Genomic DNA, 19040 nt, shown 5'->3' with positions numbered 1-19040 from the left:
AATGGGACAAACATTGTTTTCTTTTTATGGGGGGTGGACACGCGGACAAGTTGGGTCTGGTGTGGGAGGTTCAATTTTTGTGATTTCGTGAAAGGTTTGGTTGCCAAAAGGGATCGTGGGATCAGGGCCATGAGGTGGAAGGGTGTGCATGTGCACGTAATGTCGGATCCTGGGAGGATGCTTGGAGATGGGTGGGAAATTAGAGGAGTTAGGGATTGGAGCCTGGATGGAGGGTGTCATACACTTTATGGAGGCTTCAGGAACTGGTGGAGGAAGGGGTGTGTGGATATTGAGATCAGAACCCTTCAGAGGGGACGTGGAGATCTGGTGCAGGGTGAGAGGGCGGGGTGAAATTGGAGTCTCATTGAGAAGATCGAAAGAATTGGGGATGAAGTAGCTTCTGAATGCAGCAAGTCCAGCTACACTGGATTCACCAGCTCACTGGAAAGCCACATACCTTCAGAATCAGCAGACTTGAACTCACTTCAACCAGTGGAATTCCTGGCCAGAACAAAAAGTGTGAAATGATTAATATATTCCCGATAGCCTCATTCTTTTATTTAAAATTGCCAATTAGCTGACCTCCTGGGCATGGAGTTAGTGGTTTGCTTTCCCCATATAGCCTTTCGTAAAATCAGAGTGGAGTGGAGGAGGGTCAAGATTAAGATTGTTAACACTAACTTCTCAACCAACCCAAATGTTCCCTGATACATATATATAAACTAGTTATTGTGTGTATAAGCAAGCTTGTCACAAAGGGTGGAATTGAAACTAAAAGATGCAGCGTGGCTTCACTAACTCGTGCTGGGTTTGGATTGACTAAAGATAAATAACAAAAGGTATTAAAATTGAGAAGATTTATCGACTGTCAAGGATCAATTGTAATTTCACGCACTTATTTGTTCTATCCTACGTACAGCATTGGCCCAACTCCTGCACCTCTTAAAGACACTTTCATAAAGTTGAGAGTTTCTGTAGATAAACATTGAACACAATTACAATTAAACAACATTTAGAACACAGTTTGTTTCCAGTTGAAGTTATCAATCGTATGTTCCTTGGTCTAGACTCCAGAAACAATTAGATGAGTAACCAAAAAGTCATTAAATTTAAACACCTGAAGGATAAATGTTAACTTTGAGAAATGACTGTGTTTGGAAACCTACTGATTATTCAAAATATTCCACTGAGATTTGGTGTATTGAACAGTGCTGGCTTGGTCACAGAACTATATTATCTTAATAGCAAATTCAGAGTACCTGTGATAGGCTGATGAAACTCTAGATACGCATCAGTTCCCTCGATATTGTGTAAAATTGCTCAGAACAATCAAAGATAACATATTTTCTTGTACTGAAAAGAATTGATTTCAACTGTTCCAATCTACCTCTGCTATGTTACCCAGTGGAAGTAAAGACTGCTGAACTGTTCCATGGTCTTAAAGCTGCACAATTAATCATCAGTTGTTCCTAGCTACCCAGCTTTACATTCTAAAACATCTGTCCACAGCCAGCTGGGAAATAGATGCCTGATGTGGTGCTTGTTCCAGTGTTATTATGAAGGAACAATGGTGCTCTTAACCTTCACCAGCTGATCATTTGTTACCATGGTATCACACCAAGAATTGTGAAGCTCAGGATACATGTTAGATTCATCAATGATGTGTAAAATTAGTCAGAAAGATCAGAAATAACGCTTTCTTGTCACAAAATGGGTTGATTTCAATTGTCTCAATCTATTTGCATTAGAGAGATTTCCTCCCTGTTCACCCTCTCACTACTTTAGAATTACAGAATTGCCTGTGAAATTGGCAGCCACAAAAAGTGATGGAGACCAAAACATTGTTCTTAGAGCGATGGGTTATGGGGAAAAAGCAGACCAGGGTACTGAGTTAGATCATCAGCCATGATCATAGAGAATGGTGGAGCAGGCTCAAAGAGGGGCCAAACAGCCTACTCCTGCTTTTATTTTCTGTGTTTCAATGCTGAAGAGCAGAAGGAGGCTTTTCAGTTCACCATGTCTGTGTAGAGCAACTTGTCTAGTGCTACTCCCTCCCCTGCACTCTCCACAACCCTGTACATTCCTACTTATCAGATAATAATCCAACTCCCCCTTGTATGTCATGGCTTGAACCGGTCTTCACTACATTCCAAGGCAGCATATGCCAGACTTTTACCTTTTTAAATCAAAAACCTTCACTGGACTCAAACTTCCTTTGTCTCTATTTTAAAATGCCGCTTCTAAATATGACAATTATATATTGTACACCTTTCACCACCAACTGGTAAAAGTCACATCCATGCTTGATCTAAGGGAGGCACAGACTTGTGCACCAGTTTTCACACAATAAGACAGATAAGACAACACTATTCAAAGGCAACAGCCCTCCAGCAATCGGTTAAAGCAAGCATGTGATCTGTTAGATTCTTAACCCAGAGCTTCATATGAAACAGAGAGTGCACATTTTTCTCTCTTTTTTGGAAAACAAATGCTGTTCATTTTGAGCGTCAATCAAAATGATGAAGATACTTAACTGTGTATATATCCCCTCACACATAAAATATGCTCTTTAACTCCCGCCGTTTTACAAAGTAGGAAATAGCTCACCTGTTGGTTCTCGGTTTCTTGCTTCCTTCAGATAATGTAATGCTTTATCATAATCTCCAAGGTGATAATAAGCCACACCAGAGCGATACAGGGCCTTGAAATTGTCTCCTTCTTTCTTCAGGACTTTGAGGCAATATTCCTTTACTCGTTCATAGTTCACCAGTTCAGCTTGTAGCAAGCAAGCTTTGGAGAAAAAAACATAAAGAGAAAGAAGAAGCATAAAGGGATCAGTTATGAGAATTCTTCAAGCACGCTGGAGCACTAACACAAAAAATAATGAAATTTGTAACAAGGAACTGCACATATTACGGTGATTCTGGCACACCTAGGATTGTTTAGTACCGGATAAATGCAAGGGGAAGTTCCATTACGGTGAAAGAGAACACACATCAATCAAGGTCATCCTCATCAAACTAGGTAACTTACAAACGACTAATGTATTTTTCAGTCAATTTCATTACTATTTACAGAATAGGGACGGCACGATGGTTCAGTGGTTAGCACTGCTACCATATAGCAACAGGGTCCAAGGTTCAATTCCAGCCTTGGGTGACTGTGTGGAGTTTGCACATTCTCCCTGTGTCTGCGTGGGTTTCCTCCGGGTGCTCCGGTTTCCTCCAACAATCCAAAGATGTGCAGGTCAGGTGGATTGGCCGTGCCAAATTGCCCATAGTCTTAGGTGCATTAGTCAGAAGGAAATGGGTCTGGGTAAGTTACTCTTTAGAGGGTCGGTGTGGACTGGTTGAGCCAAAGGGCCTGTTTCCACACTGTAGGGAATCTAATTTACTCAGCTTACTGGTATTTTTCACTTTTTTTAAAAAAAAGAGAGCAATGTGATATGCAAAGTAGCATGTCTTTTAAAAGTTGTTTTATTAGAATTTTACAGGAATCCATACAATGTGGAAACAGGCCATTCGGCACAACTAGCACATACCAATCCTCTGAAGAGCATCATACACAGATCCAACCCCCTACCCTATATTTCCTATGGTTAGCACATCTAATCTACACATCCCTGGACACTACAGGGCAATTTCCCATAGCCAATCCAATTAACCTGCACATCTTTGGACTGTGGGAGGAAACCCACACAGACAGAGAGAAAATGTGCAAACTTCATAGAGGCAGTCACTCAAGGCTGGAATCAAACTCAGATTCCTGGTGCTAAGAGGCAGCAGTGCTAACCACTGAGCCACCAGGGTGGCATGGGTAAAGCAGGAATGTCACTGAACTAGCAATTCAGAACTTCAAGCCAGTGCTTTGGGGTCAGGAGTTCAAATCATGGCAGGTGCTGGGATTTGTATTCAATAACAATCTGGATAGTGAGTTGGCCTAATGGCAACCATATACCTTTTTCTTGACTGTTGTAAAAGCCCACCTCATTCACGAAATGTCCTTGAGGAAAGGAAATCTACCATCCCATCTGGTCTGACCTACAAATGACTCCAGACCAGATGGGATGGTAAAGTTCCTTCCCAACCAATGTGATTGACTCTAAACCTCCCTCTAGGAAATTAGGCATGGGTAAATGCAGGCTTACCAAGTAATGCTCTCAGGCCAAGAACAATTTGACGTTTAAAAGGCTGAACAAAGAACAGCAATTTCTATTCTACGCTCGCTCTCTCTCCATCAGGTACCACACCCTGATAGGACTGTGCTGAGAGTGGACTGCCACATGCTGGTCCATGTTTACGTTTGACAAGGTACTGCAGTGGTTTGCCATTGGCTTCAGCAGGCTCTGGCTGAACTGAGTTCTCTCCTGCTCCTATCATCTCATCATATTGGGCTCTGCATGGCTGAGATATAGTGCTATCATCAATCCACCTTTCTGTGTAAGTCTAAGAACATATACAATTATCAGCAAGGCCATTAGACCACAAGATATGGGAGCAGAATTCAGCCAGCCATTCAGCCCATTGATTCTGCTCTGCCATTTGAGCATGGCTGATATGTTTCTCAATCTCATTTTCCTGCCTTCTCTCTGTAACCTTTGATCCCCTTATTAACCAAGAACCTATCTATCTCGGTCTTAAATATACTCAATGACTTAGCCTCCACAGGTTAACCACCCTCTGGCATCCTCTGGACCCAGAGTACTCAACTGCTCCTCATATGACAAGCCATTCTTGCCCAAGATTATTCTTGTTAGTGTCCTCTGGACTCCCTCCAATGCTAGCACATCCTTCCTTAGATATGCGATTTATAATATGTCACATGTAGTCTGACCAAAGCCTTATACAGCTTCAGCAGTACATCCTTGTTCTGTATTCTAACCCTCTCAAAATGTATGCTAATGTTGCACTTGCCTTCCTATCTACCAATTGAAGCTGCACGTTAACCTGAAGAGAATCCTGAACTAGGACTCCCAAATCCCTTTGTGCTTCAGATTTCTGAAGCTTTTCCCAAATAAGAAAATAGTTTACGCCAGCATTCTTTGTATCAAAGTGCTTAACGTTCCTACTTTCCCAAGCTGCATTTCATCTGCTACCTCTTTGCCAACTCACTTAGCATATCCAAAGTCCTTCTGCAGCCTCCCCACTCCCTAAACGCTACCTGTCACTCCACCCATCTTTGTGTCATCTTCAAACTTTGCAACAATGCCCTCAATTCCTTTGTCCAGATTGTTAATGTATAACTTGAACAGTTATGGTCCCAATATTGACCTCTGCAGAGCTCCAATATTAAAAACCCCTTTATCGCCACCATCTGCCAGTCTTCCAGTCAGACATTCCTCTATCCATGCCAGTATCTTGCCTCCAACGCCACGAGCTATTACCTTATTTAGCAGACTCCTATGTAGCACCTTGTCAAAGGCATTCTGGAAATTCAAACAGATCATGTCCACTGGCTCTCCTTTGTTTAGCTTGCTCATTATCTCCTCAAACAATTTTATTGGTTTGTCAGACATGATCTCCCCTTGAAGGAGCAGTGCTGACTTAGGCCTATCTTACCATGTTCCTCCAAGTACTCCGCAATCTCGTCCTTAATAACCTATTCTAAAGTCTTACCAATGGACGAGATTAGGCGAACCGGCCTAAAATTTCCTGCCTTCTGCCTCCCTCCCTTCTTAAACAGGAGTGCTACATTAGCCATTTTCCTGTGCTCTGGGACCTTGCTGACTCCAGTGACTCCTGAAGGACCACCGGCAATACCTCCACAATCCCCTCAGCTATCTCCTTCAGAATCTTGGAGTGTCGTCCATCAGGTCCAAGTGATTTATTCACCTTCAGAACCTGCAGTTTCCCCAGCAACCTCTCCTTAGTGATGGCTACTATTGTTCCCTTACTTTCTTGAAGTTCTGGGATGCTACAACTGTCTTCCACTGAAAACTGATGCAAAATACCTATTCAATTCCTCTACCATTTCTTTGTTCCTCATTACTATTTCTCCAGTGGTCCAATATCTATGCTTGCCTCTCTCTAATCCTTTATATATCCTGAAAATCACTTGCAATATTCTTTTATATTGCTAGCTAGCTTACCCTAACATTTCATCTTTTTGCCATTTGTTTTTAAATTATTGTCCTCTGCTGGTTTTTAAAGACTTCCCACACCTTCACCACATTATAGGCTTTTTCTTGATTTTATGCAGTCAGCAACTTCCCACAGTTGCCTCATCCTCCCTTTAGTACAGTTCTTCTTCCTTGGGATGAATTTCTGCTCTTTCTCCCAAACTACCCCAGAAACCTCAATCATCACTGCTCCACTGTCTTCCCGATCATGCTCCCCTTCCAATCAACTCTGGCCAGCTCCTCCCTCATGTCTTTGGGGTTACACTTAATCAATTGTAATACCATTACATCTGATTCCAGCTTCTCCCTCTCCAACTTCAGGGTGAATTCTATCATATTTTGGTCACGGCCCCTAGGGGTTCCTTAACCTCCCTAATCAAGTCTGCCTCATTACACATCATCAAATCCAGAATTGCCTGTTTCCCACTGGTTCTACCACAAGCTGCTCCAAGAAGCAACTTGTAGACATTCAATGATTTAATTTACTTGATACCAACCTTATTTTCCCAGTCCACCTGTATAATGAAGTCCCATATGTTTATTGTAATAATGCCTATCTCTTTATTTATTTTCTGCCCCATATCCTCACTACTGCTAGGAGGTCCATATATAACTCCCATTAGAGTCCTTTCTCCTTTGTGGTTCCTCAATTCTTCTCAAACCGATTGTACACCTTCTGACCCTGTATGCTTCAATTGATTTAATTTCATTTCTTATTAACACGGCCCCTGCTGTCCACCTGCCTGTCCTTTCAGTAGGATGTGGATCTTTGGATTTTTAGTTTGCAGCCCCTGATCCCCAAGTCTCTCTGATACCCACAACATTGTACCCATCAATTTCAATCTGTGCTGCAAGCTCATTTACATTGTTTCATATACAGCGTGTATTTTAGTATAATGCTCTCACAGTCCTGCAGTGAGCACATCTCTTCTCATAGTTTTCCCCTTATTTGCTATGCCTGAAGCTATATTCCAAACCCATTCCATACTCTCTATCCTATCACTTGTTCTGGAAACTTTAGTAATCTCTCCTGAACCCTCTTCCCCTTTAACTTTGTGCAAAATCTTCCATGCAACTGACTTCCACTCCCCTTCTCTCTCCAATTTATTTTAAAGCCCTGGCCACAGCCTTAGTTATGCAATTTGCCAGGATGCCAGTCCGAGCATGATTCAGGGAAAGCTTGTCCCATTAGAACAGCTCCCTCCTTCCCCAGTACTGGTGTTAATGAAAATAGCAACTTATCTTACAGAAGAAGAGTTAGTTCATTACACACTAGCAGTGGGCACAAGTTACACTGACTCGTTAGGTATAATTACTTAAGATGGACAGGAACCCAGGATCTCAAGCAAGACTGCCCAATTCTCCACCCAAAGACTGGGTAACATATAAGATTGAGTGACATTGAATGAACTTCAACGTTAACTCTTCCAGAAGTAATACCTTATACAACATCGTTCCACAAGCTGTGCTTTAATTTTATACTAAACACTTAGACATCATACTTTGACATTGACCACTACCCAGTCTCACATCCCACCCCCTCAGATTTTCTGACACAAATACTGGAAGTCTGGATTTTGCACAATTCTTCTGGAAAACACTCCCTTCTGACTTGGAAGATTGGTAGGTCTTTGTCTTGAGGACTATTCATCCTGAATCTGATCTTGACCTTGAGTGTACTGTGAATCTACAGTGGAGGATTTTTTATTTCTTGGATGCTACTTGTGGAGAATGCAGTTCCTGATAAGCCCAGCAGTTTGTCTGTTTACTTTATCTGGAGGACCCTTACAATGGCTGGAATTTTCTTCACAAAGGAACTCTTCCCTGATGACTCATATCAAGGCTCTTAAACCTCATCTGGGAGGTGGAGGAAAGAGATCTTTCATCTCATGAATATCCATCATGGAAGACAGCAACTCTGATTAAATGAATACCTTTTAGTACAAATCTGGGTTTCAGGATGAGGAAGTTGCTTTTTGATTTGGAACTTTTTTTTCGCAGTATCCCAGATGTTCAAACCAAGAAATCTCCTCTTTTGCACTATGTCCTGCATCTGTAGACATGGCTCAGATTTCCATGGAATCATAATGCAGCTCATCTCCATTTTGTTCAAGTGACTCTTTACTCTCAACCTGCTGATACATCTTGTGTTGGGACCTGTAGGCTTTTTGCTTCAACTTTTTCAATACGTTAGATGTCTTAAGTTGCCTCCTGTGGATGTCTTTCTAGTGAAGGAGACACGTTCACATCCTCAGTCGTGTTATTGGAGGTTTGCTGCTTAATTAACAATTATTTCTGTCACGAAAGGTTTGAAATGTTGCTCTTGAACCTGTGTTATCTCATTATTGATCTTCACAGTCAAATCTGCTATATCAGTTTGTTTACTATAGTGTCCTGTTGTCTGAACAAGATCAGTCAATGATTCCTCAAAAGGATGTCAGAGGGGTTTTACTGCTAACTCATGCTAAAGTCATAGAGATCCTTCGGTCCAACTTGTCCATGCCGACCAGACATCCTAACCTAATCTAGTCCCATTTGCCAGCACTTGGCCCATACCAGTCTAAACCCTTCCTATTTATATACCCATCCAGATGCCTTTTAAATGCTGTACTTGTACCAGCCTCCACCACTTCCTCTGGCAGCTCATTCCAGACACACACCACCCTTTGTGTGAAAATGTTGCCCCTTAGGTCCCTTTCCCCTCTCACCCTGAACCTATGACCTCTAGTTTTGAGGACTCCCCCACCCCAGGGAAAATACTTTGTCTATTTATTCTATCCATGCCCCTCATGACTTTTTAAACTTCTATCAGGTTGCTGGGCTTTGTTTCTTTAGTCATACTCTGGAGACTTATTTCCTGCTCGATCTTCAGCAATGATGGAAGTATTTTCCAAGCTAATGGTTCCCAGGCTTTGCAATGAGTTAACAGATCTTTTGAGACCCTTGCCAATCACACCACTGTCTGAGCTTCAGCTGTACACCTGGTAATGTCCAAATGTCCATAATGTATTCTTTCCAACATCTCTTCCTGAAGGGATGCTCGAGTGACTAGTCTTCAGACCCCACGTCAGCAATAATTCTGAAATGCTCTCGGTGCTTAAACTATGTATTCTCAGCCACCTCACTGGATTTTTAGTCTTCAACACAAAACTGGCAAATGGTGGCACATTTGGTTACCCTTTGGTTCTGGAAGAATCTGTTGGAGCCTCTTTTCACTAGAAGGCCACTGGGTCCTCTTGGCCATATGAAACATTTCCTTTTTGCCATTAGAGGTAATCTTTATTCATTTGTTTTTTTCTACATTTTGGAGTTCTGCCAGAAATTTAGGCAGCCCAATTACATCTTCTACCAATTGCTCCTTAACCTGTTGGCTGATTACAGTTTGCTTCTGAACTTGTTCTTGGAGAACTAGTCAAATTTTTTCTGCTATCTTAAGGATGTTGAGGCCAAGACATGTAAGTGAGTTCAAAGGTGACAGGATTGATTCTGAACCACGTGTATATTTTCAGTACTCTTGCTCACTGCTAGTGTTAATCATAGCACATCTTTAATCTCTGGAGTTGTTACTCCTGGAACATATAGTGTAAGCTTAATAAACTATAACTTCTGTTTCTACAGCCACGGAATCGGATCTGACAGAATGATGACACTTGTTCCTGTATTGACCTTAAAATGTATGAAATACCCATGAACATAAATAAACAATCTTGTTAAAGGATTAATTTCCCTGAGGAATGCCTTAGGTATAAAGTAAGAGATCCAACTACCTTCACATCATGAGTAAACACTAGGCTTTTTGCTGCTCTGAAATGATATTCCACTTCTATGCATTCTCTGAAAGTGTCTTACAGTTTTTCAGCTGTAGCATTATTTTGTTATGGTTGGGCACTGTCTGTGCCTGTGAGGCTTTGTAGCTCAATAATAACTTTTTCATAACTATTACGTTACACAACAGGGAAATACTGCAGCTTGCTAAACAACTTATCGATCGCGTTATGAAAGCATCATTCATGGCCAACACATCATGGAGTAGGACTTGAACCTGGAGCTTTTGGACCAAAGACAGGGAAGCTGCAACTCTGCTATAAGCCACCCCATCCTACTTTAAAGTCCGATATTACTTCCTTGAATGTCCCAAAATGCTTTATAGCCAGAGTTCATGAAAAATGCAGTGTAAATGTGAGTCATTTTATCTGTCTAACATAGTGCACTCTGTAACCAATTAACTCCAATATTCTTAGAGCATTGGTGGAGTATAACAATGTTATTACAAGCTAGAATCTTTTGGAGCATTTGGAGTCCATAAGGATCCTACTTGTTGATTTGTTCGCTGTTCTTAATGGGAAGGGAAAACAAAGTTTTGCCAGTGGGTGCTCAGGACCGGAAATGGTGCCAAACTCAGGTTCCAGATGCCCATTGGAACGGATAGTTTGTAAAAGGTTGGTGTCCACTTTTTGCTGGATATTTTTGAGACCTCACACACTCTCATGATTTCTGGGGCATTAGTCCCAGATTCCATAGGAACTGGATAAATGAGCACAAGTCCTCTGTCACTCTGGATACCAACATTCCCAGCTGCTCCTGTTTTTGTGACATCCTTGCAAGCTGAAGGGGAAATGAAAATTATCCTTTCCTAAAAGATAAACATCACTTTCCTGTTTTGAAATGTTTTTGTAAAATACTCAGTAAGATTGACAGGCTACCTCACCCACATTAATTACTGCCGGAGACAATTTCCTTTGCTGGTAGTCATAACAATTTGCACTCCTCTTTAACGTAGTGAAACTGCCCCATTGTGCTACCTGGAAAAATTTTCATATAAAATCTGACACTTAGCCAGCTAATGAGAAATTAGGCTCAATCATTGGGTAGTAAAGGCATTTGGTACGCTTGCCTTTATTGGCCAGTGCATGAAGTATAGGAGTTGGGATGCCATGTTGTGGCTTTACAGGGCATTGGTAGGACATTTTTGGAATACTGCATTCAAATCTGGTCTCCCCGCTATAGGAAGGATGTTGTGAAACTTGAAAGAGTGCAAAAAAGACTTACAAGGAGGTGGCCAAGGTTGGAGGGTTTGGGTGAAGGGCAGAGGCTGAATAAGCTGGGGCTGTTTTCTCTGGAGTATTGGAGGCTGAGGGGTGACCTTACAGACGTTTATAAAATCATGAGGAGCATAGACAGGTTGAATAGCCAGAGTCTTTTTCCTTGGGTAGGGGAGTCCAAAACTAATGAGCATAGGTTTAAGGTGATAGGGGAAAGATTTACACGGGACCTAAGAGGCAACACTTCCATGTAGAGGGTGGTAACCTGTATGGAACAAGCTGCCAGAGGAAGTGATGGAGGCTGGTACATTTACAACATTTAAAAGGCATCCAGATGGGTATATGAATAGGAAGGGTTTTAGAGGGATATTGGCCAAGTGCTGGCAAATGGGACTAGATTAAATTGGGATACCTGGTCAGCACGGATGGGTTGAACTGAAGGGACTGTTTCCGTGCTGTATATCTCCATGACGAAGAGCTTGGTCAACAAGTTTATTTTAAAAATACGGCTAGTTACGAACATGGAGAGAGTGCCAGTGATATGGAGAAGCTTAGGGAGGCAATTCCCAAATAGAGAACCCCAGCAGCTGAATGCTGCTCAGCAATGGGGGTGGAGGGGCATAGAAGTTGGGGATTCTTACAAGGCCAGAATTGGAGGAGTTCTGAAGAAGGGCCCTGGACCCGGAACGTTAACTTGGAATTCCTGTACAGATGCTGCCAGATCAGCTGAGCTTATCCAGCAATTTCTGCTTTGTTTCAGAATTGGGAGGAGGAGTGCAGGTTTGTGGGATGGTGGCTGAGTTGCAGCGTGGGGGGTGTGAAGAAGGGGAGATATTGAATGGCTGGAGAAAAGAATTAGTGCAAGGAAAATTGCTCCGTTATTTCAGAGGACAAGTTACCATGGCAATAACACCCCTGCTCAACAATTCACTTTGTAACAGGCCCTGCAAGTATTTCATTACAAACATAACATAATTGCTGAGAGAGAAGAATGGGAGGTTCCAGACAATACTCTTTTATGTTATGAATAGTGTCAGAACATGTAATGCCACACACAAGCAACAATGACGGAAGCAGATCCATAAATATTAAATGAAAGTAAAATGGATGAATATTTTAAAAAGCGACTTGCAGAAAAGGCTATAGAAATGACAGGGAAGCAAGACAACTGGGTTAATTCCTTTCAAGAATCAGTAGAGCGGAGATAAACAGGTAGATTATGCTGTTAATCTCTGATGAAGTGTTAGAGATGGATTAACAACCAGACAACCAGCCTGCAACAGTGTGACTAATGGGCTCAGCAATTAAAATATTGTCAGCTATCTCATCAGGAGACATTCAGCACAGAGGCCTGTCCATCGCTGATGCAGTCCATGGATACGTTAAACCCATAAATCAGATGGTTTGCTATCCATTCTTTTTCTCCCATTCGTTTACCTGGAATTCCAGGCAACAGCAGCCCGAATCTTTTCAAACCCCATCCTCATAGTGCTAGTGGTTCAGTTCAGCTTGTCCTACGGTTTGGTGGAAGCAAGACAGAATCATGCTTCTCCTTGTTATTGGTTATTGGTCTGAACGTTGTGCTCTCCGCTCCCCCCCCCCCCCCCCCCACCCTTAGCCTACCATAGTCTTTCCAGCTAAGAATGCATTCACAACCCTTTTATAAATCACAACTGAATCTGTTTCTGCCACCCTATCAGAAAGCATTCCTGAACTTAACAATTTCGCCACATGCAAAACATTCTCTTCCAGACCCACTACAGATCTTCCAACAATTATCTTCAATCTGTATCCTCTGATTACAGAACCCCACCCTTTGGGGTGGCATGGTGGCTCAGTGGTTAGCAGTGCTGCCTCACAGTGCCAGGGACTCGGGTTTGATTCCTGCCTTGGGTGACTGTCTGTGTGGAGTTTGCACATTCTCCCCATGTCTACGTGGGTTCCCTCCATGTGTTCTGGTTTCCTCCTACAGTCCAAAGATGTGCAGGTTAGGTGAATTTGCCATGATAAATTGCCCATAGTGTTCAGAAATATGTAGGTTAGATGCATTAGTCAGGGGTAAATGTAGGGGAACGGGTCTGCGTAGGTTATTCTTTGGAGGGTCAGTGTGGACTTGTTGGGCCAAATGGCCTGTTTTCACACTGTAGGGATTCTATGATGTAACAATTTAGCAGATTGGCTCACAATGTGGTCATTCATGCTGTGAAGAAGCTACACAGTCGCTTCTATGCTTCAGCAGCATTTCTCCTGTCAGCAATAAACAATTTAAAATTGTTTAAAGCATTAAAAACTCAATTTCAAATGCATCTATTAATTCTTCTGTTAACCCTCTCTGTTCTGAGGAGAACGTCCCAGCTTCTCTAATATGTTCAGGCTACTAAAGTGCCTCATTCCACATTGTACTGTTTTTTTCCCCCCAAATGGACCACTTCAGATTTCTCTGCATTAGTTATCAAAAAGGTGTGGTCTGTTCTTAACTACAGTCAGATATAAATATGTAGTGACATCATTTAAATAGTCTATGGCAATATACACTGAATGTACTTACAGATTAGATCTAAGCATGAACCACAACACATTGTTTTCCCAACTTGAAGAAAGGAGGCTATTTTAACGGCAATGACCTTTATTTGTCTTATCACAATTCCCTTTCGCCTTTTCATGCTGACCTTCACTTCACACAGACCTATTAACTAGCACAGACATTATAAACAAATGAGGTGGATCCCAGCGATTTTCAGTGAATGACCATCCCAAAACAGGTTTTGAATAATGTGGCAAAAATGATTCTTTTCAGTGGTTACAGAACGACAATAACGTAATGCACTAAACGGAGCATTAAAGTGAACACATATTCCTCCACATTTGGTAGCCAACATCACTGAAAAACATAACAAAATCTTTTATGGAAATAGTGATAATTGGGAGAGATGGTCCAATGCAAGCTTCAACATTCCTACTATAGCAGGCACTTTACTATAATTGACCTCTTACGTAAAAGGGCATTATTGTTGTTATTATTATAATAATGTATTATTATGCAGAACACATCATTATTTAGACAGGAGGTCTGCAGAAATGAAATGTGGTATCAGATGCTTCACTGCTGATACAGCACACTTCCCTTTAGTTGGGATTATGGCTGTAGCATCTCCTGTGCTCTGGGCATAACATTTCAGTGAAATGAGATCACAGGAGTGTGAAGATTTTATACTGAATCCATTTGAAACATTCTTAATAGATAAAGTCTAACCTTCATTACTCATACACTTTGAGCTTTATTGTCAGTATAGAGAAGCTGTTGACTACAGTTCAGTCACAAATAGCCCTTGCAACCGGAGGTGATAAATTAAAAATACATTGGATTGTGTGATTCCACTCTTCCCTCACATAGTGTTTCGGTTCCATAAATTAAACCTAGTAGCATCACTGCAGGAATACCTGGCTCAGGCTGAAGCAACTGTACTAAGAATGGGACTCAGAAATAGAGAAAGGCATTTAAACCCAGCCAATCTCTCTGCAAAACAATGGGGTGTATTGTGTTCAGGAACATAGGTTTATCTTCCATACCAGGCTTCTCCATAAACAGACAGACCTAGCTTTTGCAAGACACTGAATTTAAGCTTCGTTTAGGCTCATTATTTATTCACAAATATTTCCCTCCTCCCTACCTTTTATCTTGGCCTGCTTGGCACACTTTCCTCATTCCTGAAGAAGGGCTCATGCCCGAAACGTCGATTCTCCTGCTTCTTGGATGCTACCTGACCTGCTGCACTTTTCCAGCAACACATTTTCAGCTCTGATCTCCAGCATCTGCAGTCCTCACTTTCTCCCACAAATATTTTAAAGCCACTACCCCAGTTGTTTATTGAAATGCAGTTTAAGACTGATCATTAGGTGCTGTGCATCTGTAAAGCTATACAGCTTGGTGCCCTTACAAAGTAGAAATGGATGAATAGCAATGCTTGATAACGGGATTATAGAATTGTTCTAGTCAGTTATAATGATCTATTGTTTTGTTTTACTTTTTTTTAATTATGAACTGAAATGGAGAAAAGAAGTCTTAAAAACCAAGGGTTTTGGAAAGGATTACTGCACGTTTTTTTAAGAACTAAGTTACCTGACACTCATTGGGAGTGCTGTTGTCACTGCTGTTTGTTCAAGCAACTGGGAGAAGAGATAACTAAATGTTGTTACTCTCCTGCCTCCCTTTTCAACCTGCAGTGCCATCTCCTTTCACACAATGACCCGCAGTATCATCATTCGTCCCATCCCACTATTGAACTGCAGTAACATCTCCTTTCCACTTCATGCCCCACAGTGCCACCTCCCACTTATCTGTGACCCACAGTGTCAGCTCCCACTTACCTGTGACCCACAGCCCCACCAGCCTCCCACCCATGACCCACATGGCCATCCTTCTGCTCCCTCCACCCCCACCCCAAATGAACTCTAGTACATCTTCTTTCTCCTCCATGACCCAGTGTCATGTCCCACTTACCCATGGCCCACAATGCCATCTCCCTCTTCCCATGGACCCCCGTGCTATCTCCCACTTACCCATGGCCCACATTGCCATTTCCCTCTGCTCCCTTCTCCAATGATCTGCAGAACCCTCTCCTTTCTTGCACCCCCACCCCAATCCCTCCAACTTCCCAGTCTCAACTCCATTCTCTGGGTTACAAGCCTTTTTCCTTCTTCCTCTTGCTCTCACACCATCTCATCTCCCCACATTCGCTCATACTAGACCACAGATTTGTAAGTGATTTCAATTCCAACATATCTTGTGTTCTATCAAGTTAACATTTGAATAGTGATTAAAAAGTCCTCTCATAATGTTTTAAAGCTAGACAATGTTGCACACTTTTCCTAGTATGTTATGCAAAAGATCCTTATTAAATACACCATGCCTGGAAGCTGTATTTGTTAGTCCTCATGAAATACTGTCTCTCTTTTACTGTACATATGAATAGGCATTAAGCTAATTATTCATTAGCCACGATGTTGTTTGGTGCATAAAGATCTGTAATTGGTTGTCGATTTAATTTTATAAAATATACTGATAATTTGCAAGCAAAGTGAAAATAAATGGACACATCACATTAATGTGAACATTTATTAATGAAGTTATTAATTCATTTTTAAATCTGCATAGCATAAGCCAGTTATTCCACAGCTTTTACCTCAAACCAAAGCAGCTTAGACAGCTTCTGCTTCTAACCGATGCAAATCGCTTTGTGTAGATTAGATCAGTGATGAATTTAGTCAAATGACGTTTGGCCACCTCCGGGAAGCAGGCTCTTAGCTCTTTAGCTTTGCAAAGGCAATAATAAAACCGTAACTGTAGCATCTCCGAGCTACGGGACTGTCCCACCAGCCATTTGTAATAAAATCAACTGATATCTTATTTCCTCTGACCAGAATGCTGTGTGGACCAGACAGAACAAGCTGACTCTGTCAACTTGTTTTAGAGTGAATTGACACAGCATACACTGAAATGAAAACATATCTCTAGGTTTCCTTGTTGAGCTCTCTGTGCACTGTGAAGTTTTACTGGCCTTGTTCACACCCTATATTTAATATCACCACAATACTACAGCTGGTGTTTAATTGCATACTGAAAATGTGCTAAGTTTAAACTGCTGCTTAAAGCATGCTGCAGTCTTTATTATAAGCTTTGTATAATTGCTGTTAATTGTGATCTTACAACCTCTCAAAGCTTTAAATTAAGGTATTTCCATAATCACCAAGGTTTTAATTTTATGGCAACTGTGGTTGGTGGGAAATGAGGCCATACTGTAAACCTGGGTTTCAAATGCAATTCAAAAACCGTTCAAATTTTAATCGTGTCTTACGACGTTACCTCAACTCCTGAAATGAGACATTGCTTCAATATAATTTTCTAAAACTTCCTTTTTTAGAGTCAGGAGGGAGTTGATTTTCATTCTACAATTCTCTCTTCTTCCTACCTCTGGTTTTCTTCAGTCTCTTTTCTCATGCCCCTATCATAACATTGAACACCAATTCAGCTCCCACTCGGTACTGTCAGCTAATCTGTCTCGGCTGTTAACAGGGCCTGGTAGACAAAAACAGGGATGCATCTTAAATACTAATTAGGATTTGGAATGTTCCATCTGCTGAAACTGCAGGGTTCCCGATAGTTTACCTAAAATAAGAGAATATGTTTTAATATTCAGCAAGAGTCATTCATGGTATTATGGCCCATTTGCCTTTGGGGAAAATCTCATCCAATGTTAAGATGATGGTCAGTTCAAGACCCAGATTTCTCTAAGATATAATTTCTGTCAAGTTCTTGGTTTCCAATATGTGATCATGTGACAGGGTTGCCGCAGGAGATAAATAGAACAGCAAAGGGTCAATCAAAATTGGTCAATCAAAAAAGGGATGAGTAGATTGCGGTTGTGCCTCTGTAGCAGTTAAGATTTTCATTTGGAACAAGAAACATCTCATTCAAACAGGATTCACTGAATTTCAATGTGAGCTAAATGAGCTTACAATTATTTTTACCCAAAGTACTCCAAGCTATACAGTGAACCTTTGCGACAGCCAAAATAAAAAAAAAGGAGAGCTGGTGGGTGAGAGTAAGCATAAGAGAATGAGTGCAAGAGCGTAAGTGCAGGACTGCAAACAGGACAGAAAGAGAAAAGAGGGCTTTAGACGCAAGACCCTAAAGTTAAAGATTAATGGAACCAGGAGAGTTCTGATCCAAATGTAAGATGCTAGCAACACCTGGTTGGAATAGTTGGATGAGAGTTAGAGGAACCATGTTAACCAGAAGTAAGCTAAAAATCCAGAAAGACTCAAACCATTTATGAATCTCTGAAAGAGTCCTCATACACAGTCATTAATGTTCAAATTTCTGATAAGTATCTCATTGTGCTATGGTAGGTGTAAGCCAAAATGTTGTAGAAGGAGGATATTTTATTTAAGAAGTTCAGCTTACGAGTTACAGCGTTCATTGTACATTTAATATCTTTGATGTAACAGAATACTTAAGGGCAGTTTTCTTTTCCTTCGGTATAGTAAAATCCCAATGTTTTAAACTACAAACTTCAGAGTTTTATTGTTTTAGTAAATACCTGGGTTTTGGATCCAAAAAGCCTCTTCATTAAATGTTCTGATCTTGGCAGAGACCAGTAAAAGAAAATTTTGCTCCCCTTCCAACTATGATATTCTGAACAGTAGCCACTTCATTCTTTCAGGATTTCAAACAATCTGAACTCAATGTGATTCACAAAAATATTGCCTCCTGCTCAACATGATAGCTAGTTAACAGCATCAATTGGTTGTGGCGGGAGTCCTATATTACAAACTTTCCTTCAGTAAGCTCAGCAGCAAGAGGGACAAATGAATTTACATGGTTATTGTCATCTTGAACTGGATGGATTGTTTCTGTTACCAGTTTCCTTGTTTTATGATGAGTCACTCTTCACAGTCTTTCCGATGCTTCCTCAGTCATCCTCAGATAGAACAAGATGCTGTCCAGGAAAGGTATTCCAGTTGTTCCTGCTTGAGCAACCAGCCCAAACCATTGTAGTAGACTCAAATCTTCTGTATAATTGTTGCCTCTTGTCCAAGTCCTATTATAGCTTTCTTGATTTTGTTATATCCTGGAAAAGCCTAGAATTCCTCATTCCCAACAGATCACTGCTGTTAGCGGTGAGAGAAATATTGATCCTCATCAATTTTTCCTAAGGTTGAACACTCAGAACTGGGTATTATGGGGAGAGCTACTGCTTAAATGGAACATTATGAATTTAAGGAAGACCTCTTGAAAAATATTATTGTGCTGTCCTGAAAGACTTCAGAAGCAGAGTTAGCTTTGGGAGTGGCTTCTTCAACAGTTTACACTTACTTCT

The 19040-nt window shown here is 41.3% G+C and overlaps 1 protein-coding gene across 1 annotated transcript in view; it reads right to left on the bottom strand.

Moving 5' to 3' along the window:
- ttc9 (tetratricopeptide repeat domain 9) overlaps positions 1-19040 on the bottom strand; it is a 69410-nt gene that overhangs the window by 11713 nt on the left and 38657 nt on the right. Inside the window, exon 2 of the mRNA XM_043698134.2 lies at positions 2608-2790. Coding sequence (XP_043554069.2) covers positions 2608-2790 — 183 coding nt within the window. The remainder of the gene's footprint in view (positions 1-2607; positions 2791-19040) is intronic.

The sequence above is a fragment of the Chiloscyllium plagiosum genome, unplaced genomic scaffold (assembly GCF_037043375.1).
Source record: "Chiloscyllium plagiosum isolate Xiang-an unplaced genomic scaffold, Cpla_swu_hap1 HiC_scaffold_8, whole genome shotgun sequence".
Taxonomy (NCBI): Eukaryota; Metazoa; Chordata; class Chondrichthyes; order Orectolobiformes; family Hemiscylliidae; genus Chiloscyllium; species Chiloscyllium plagiosum.
This window is presented reverse-complemented; position numbering and strand designations above follow the sequence as displayed.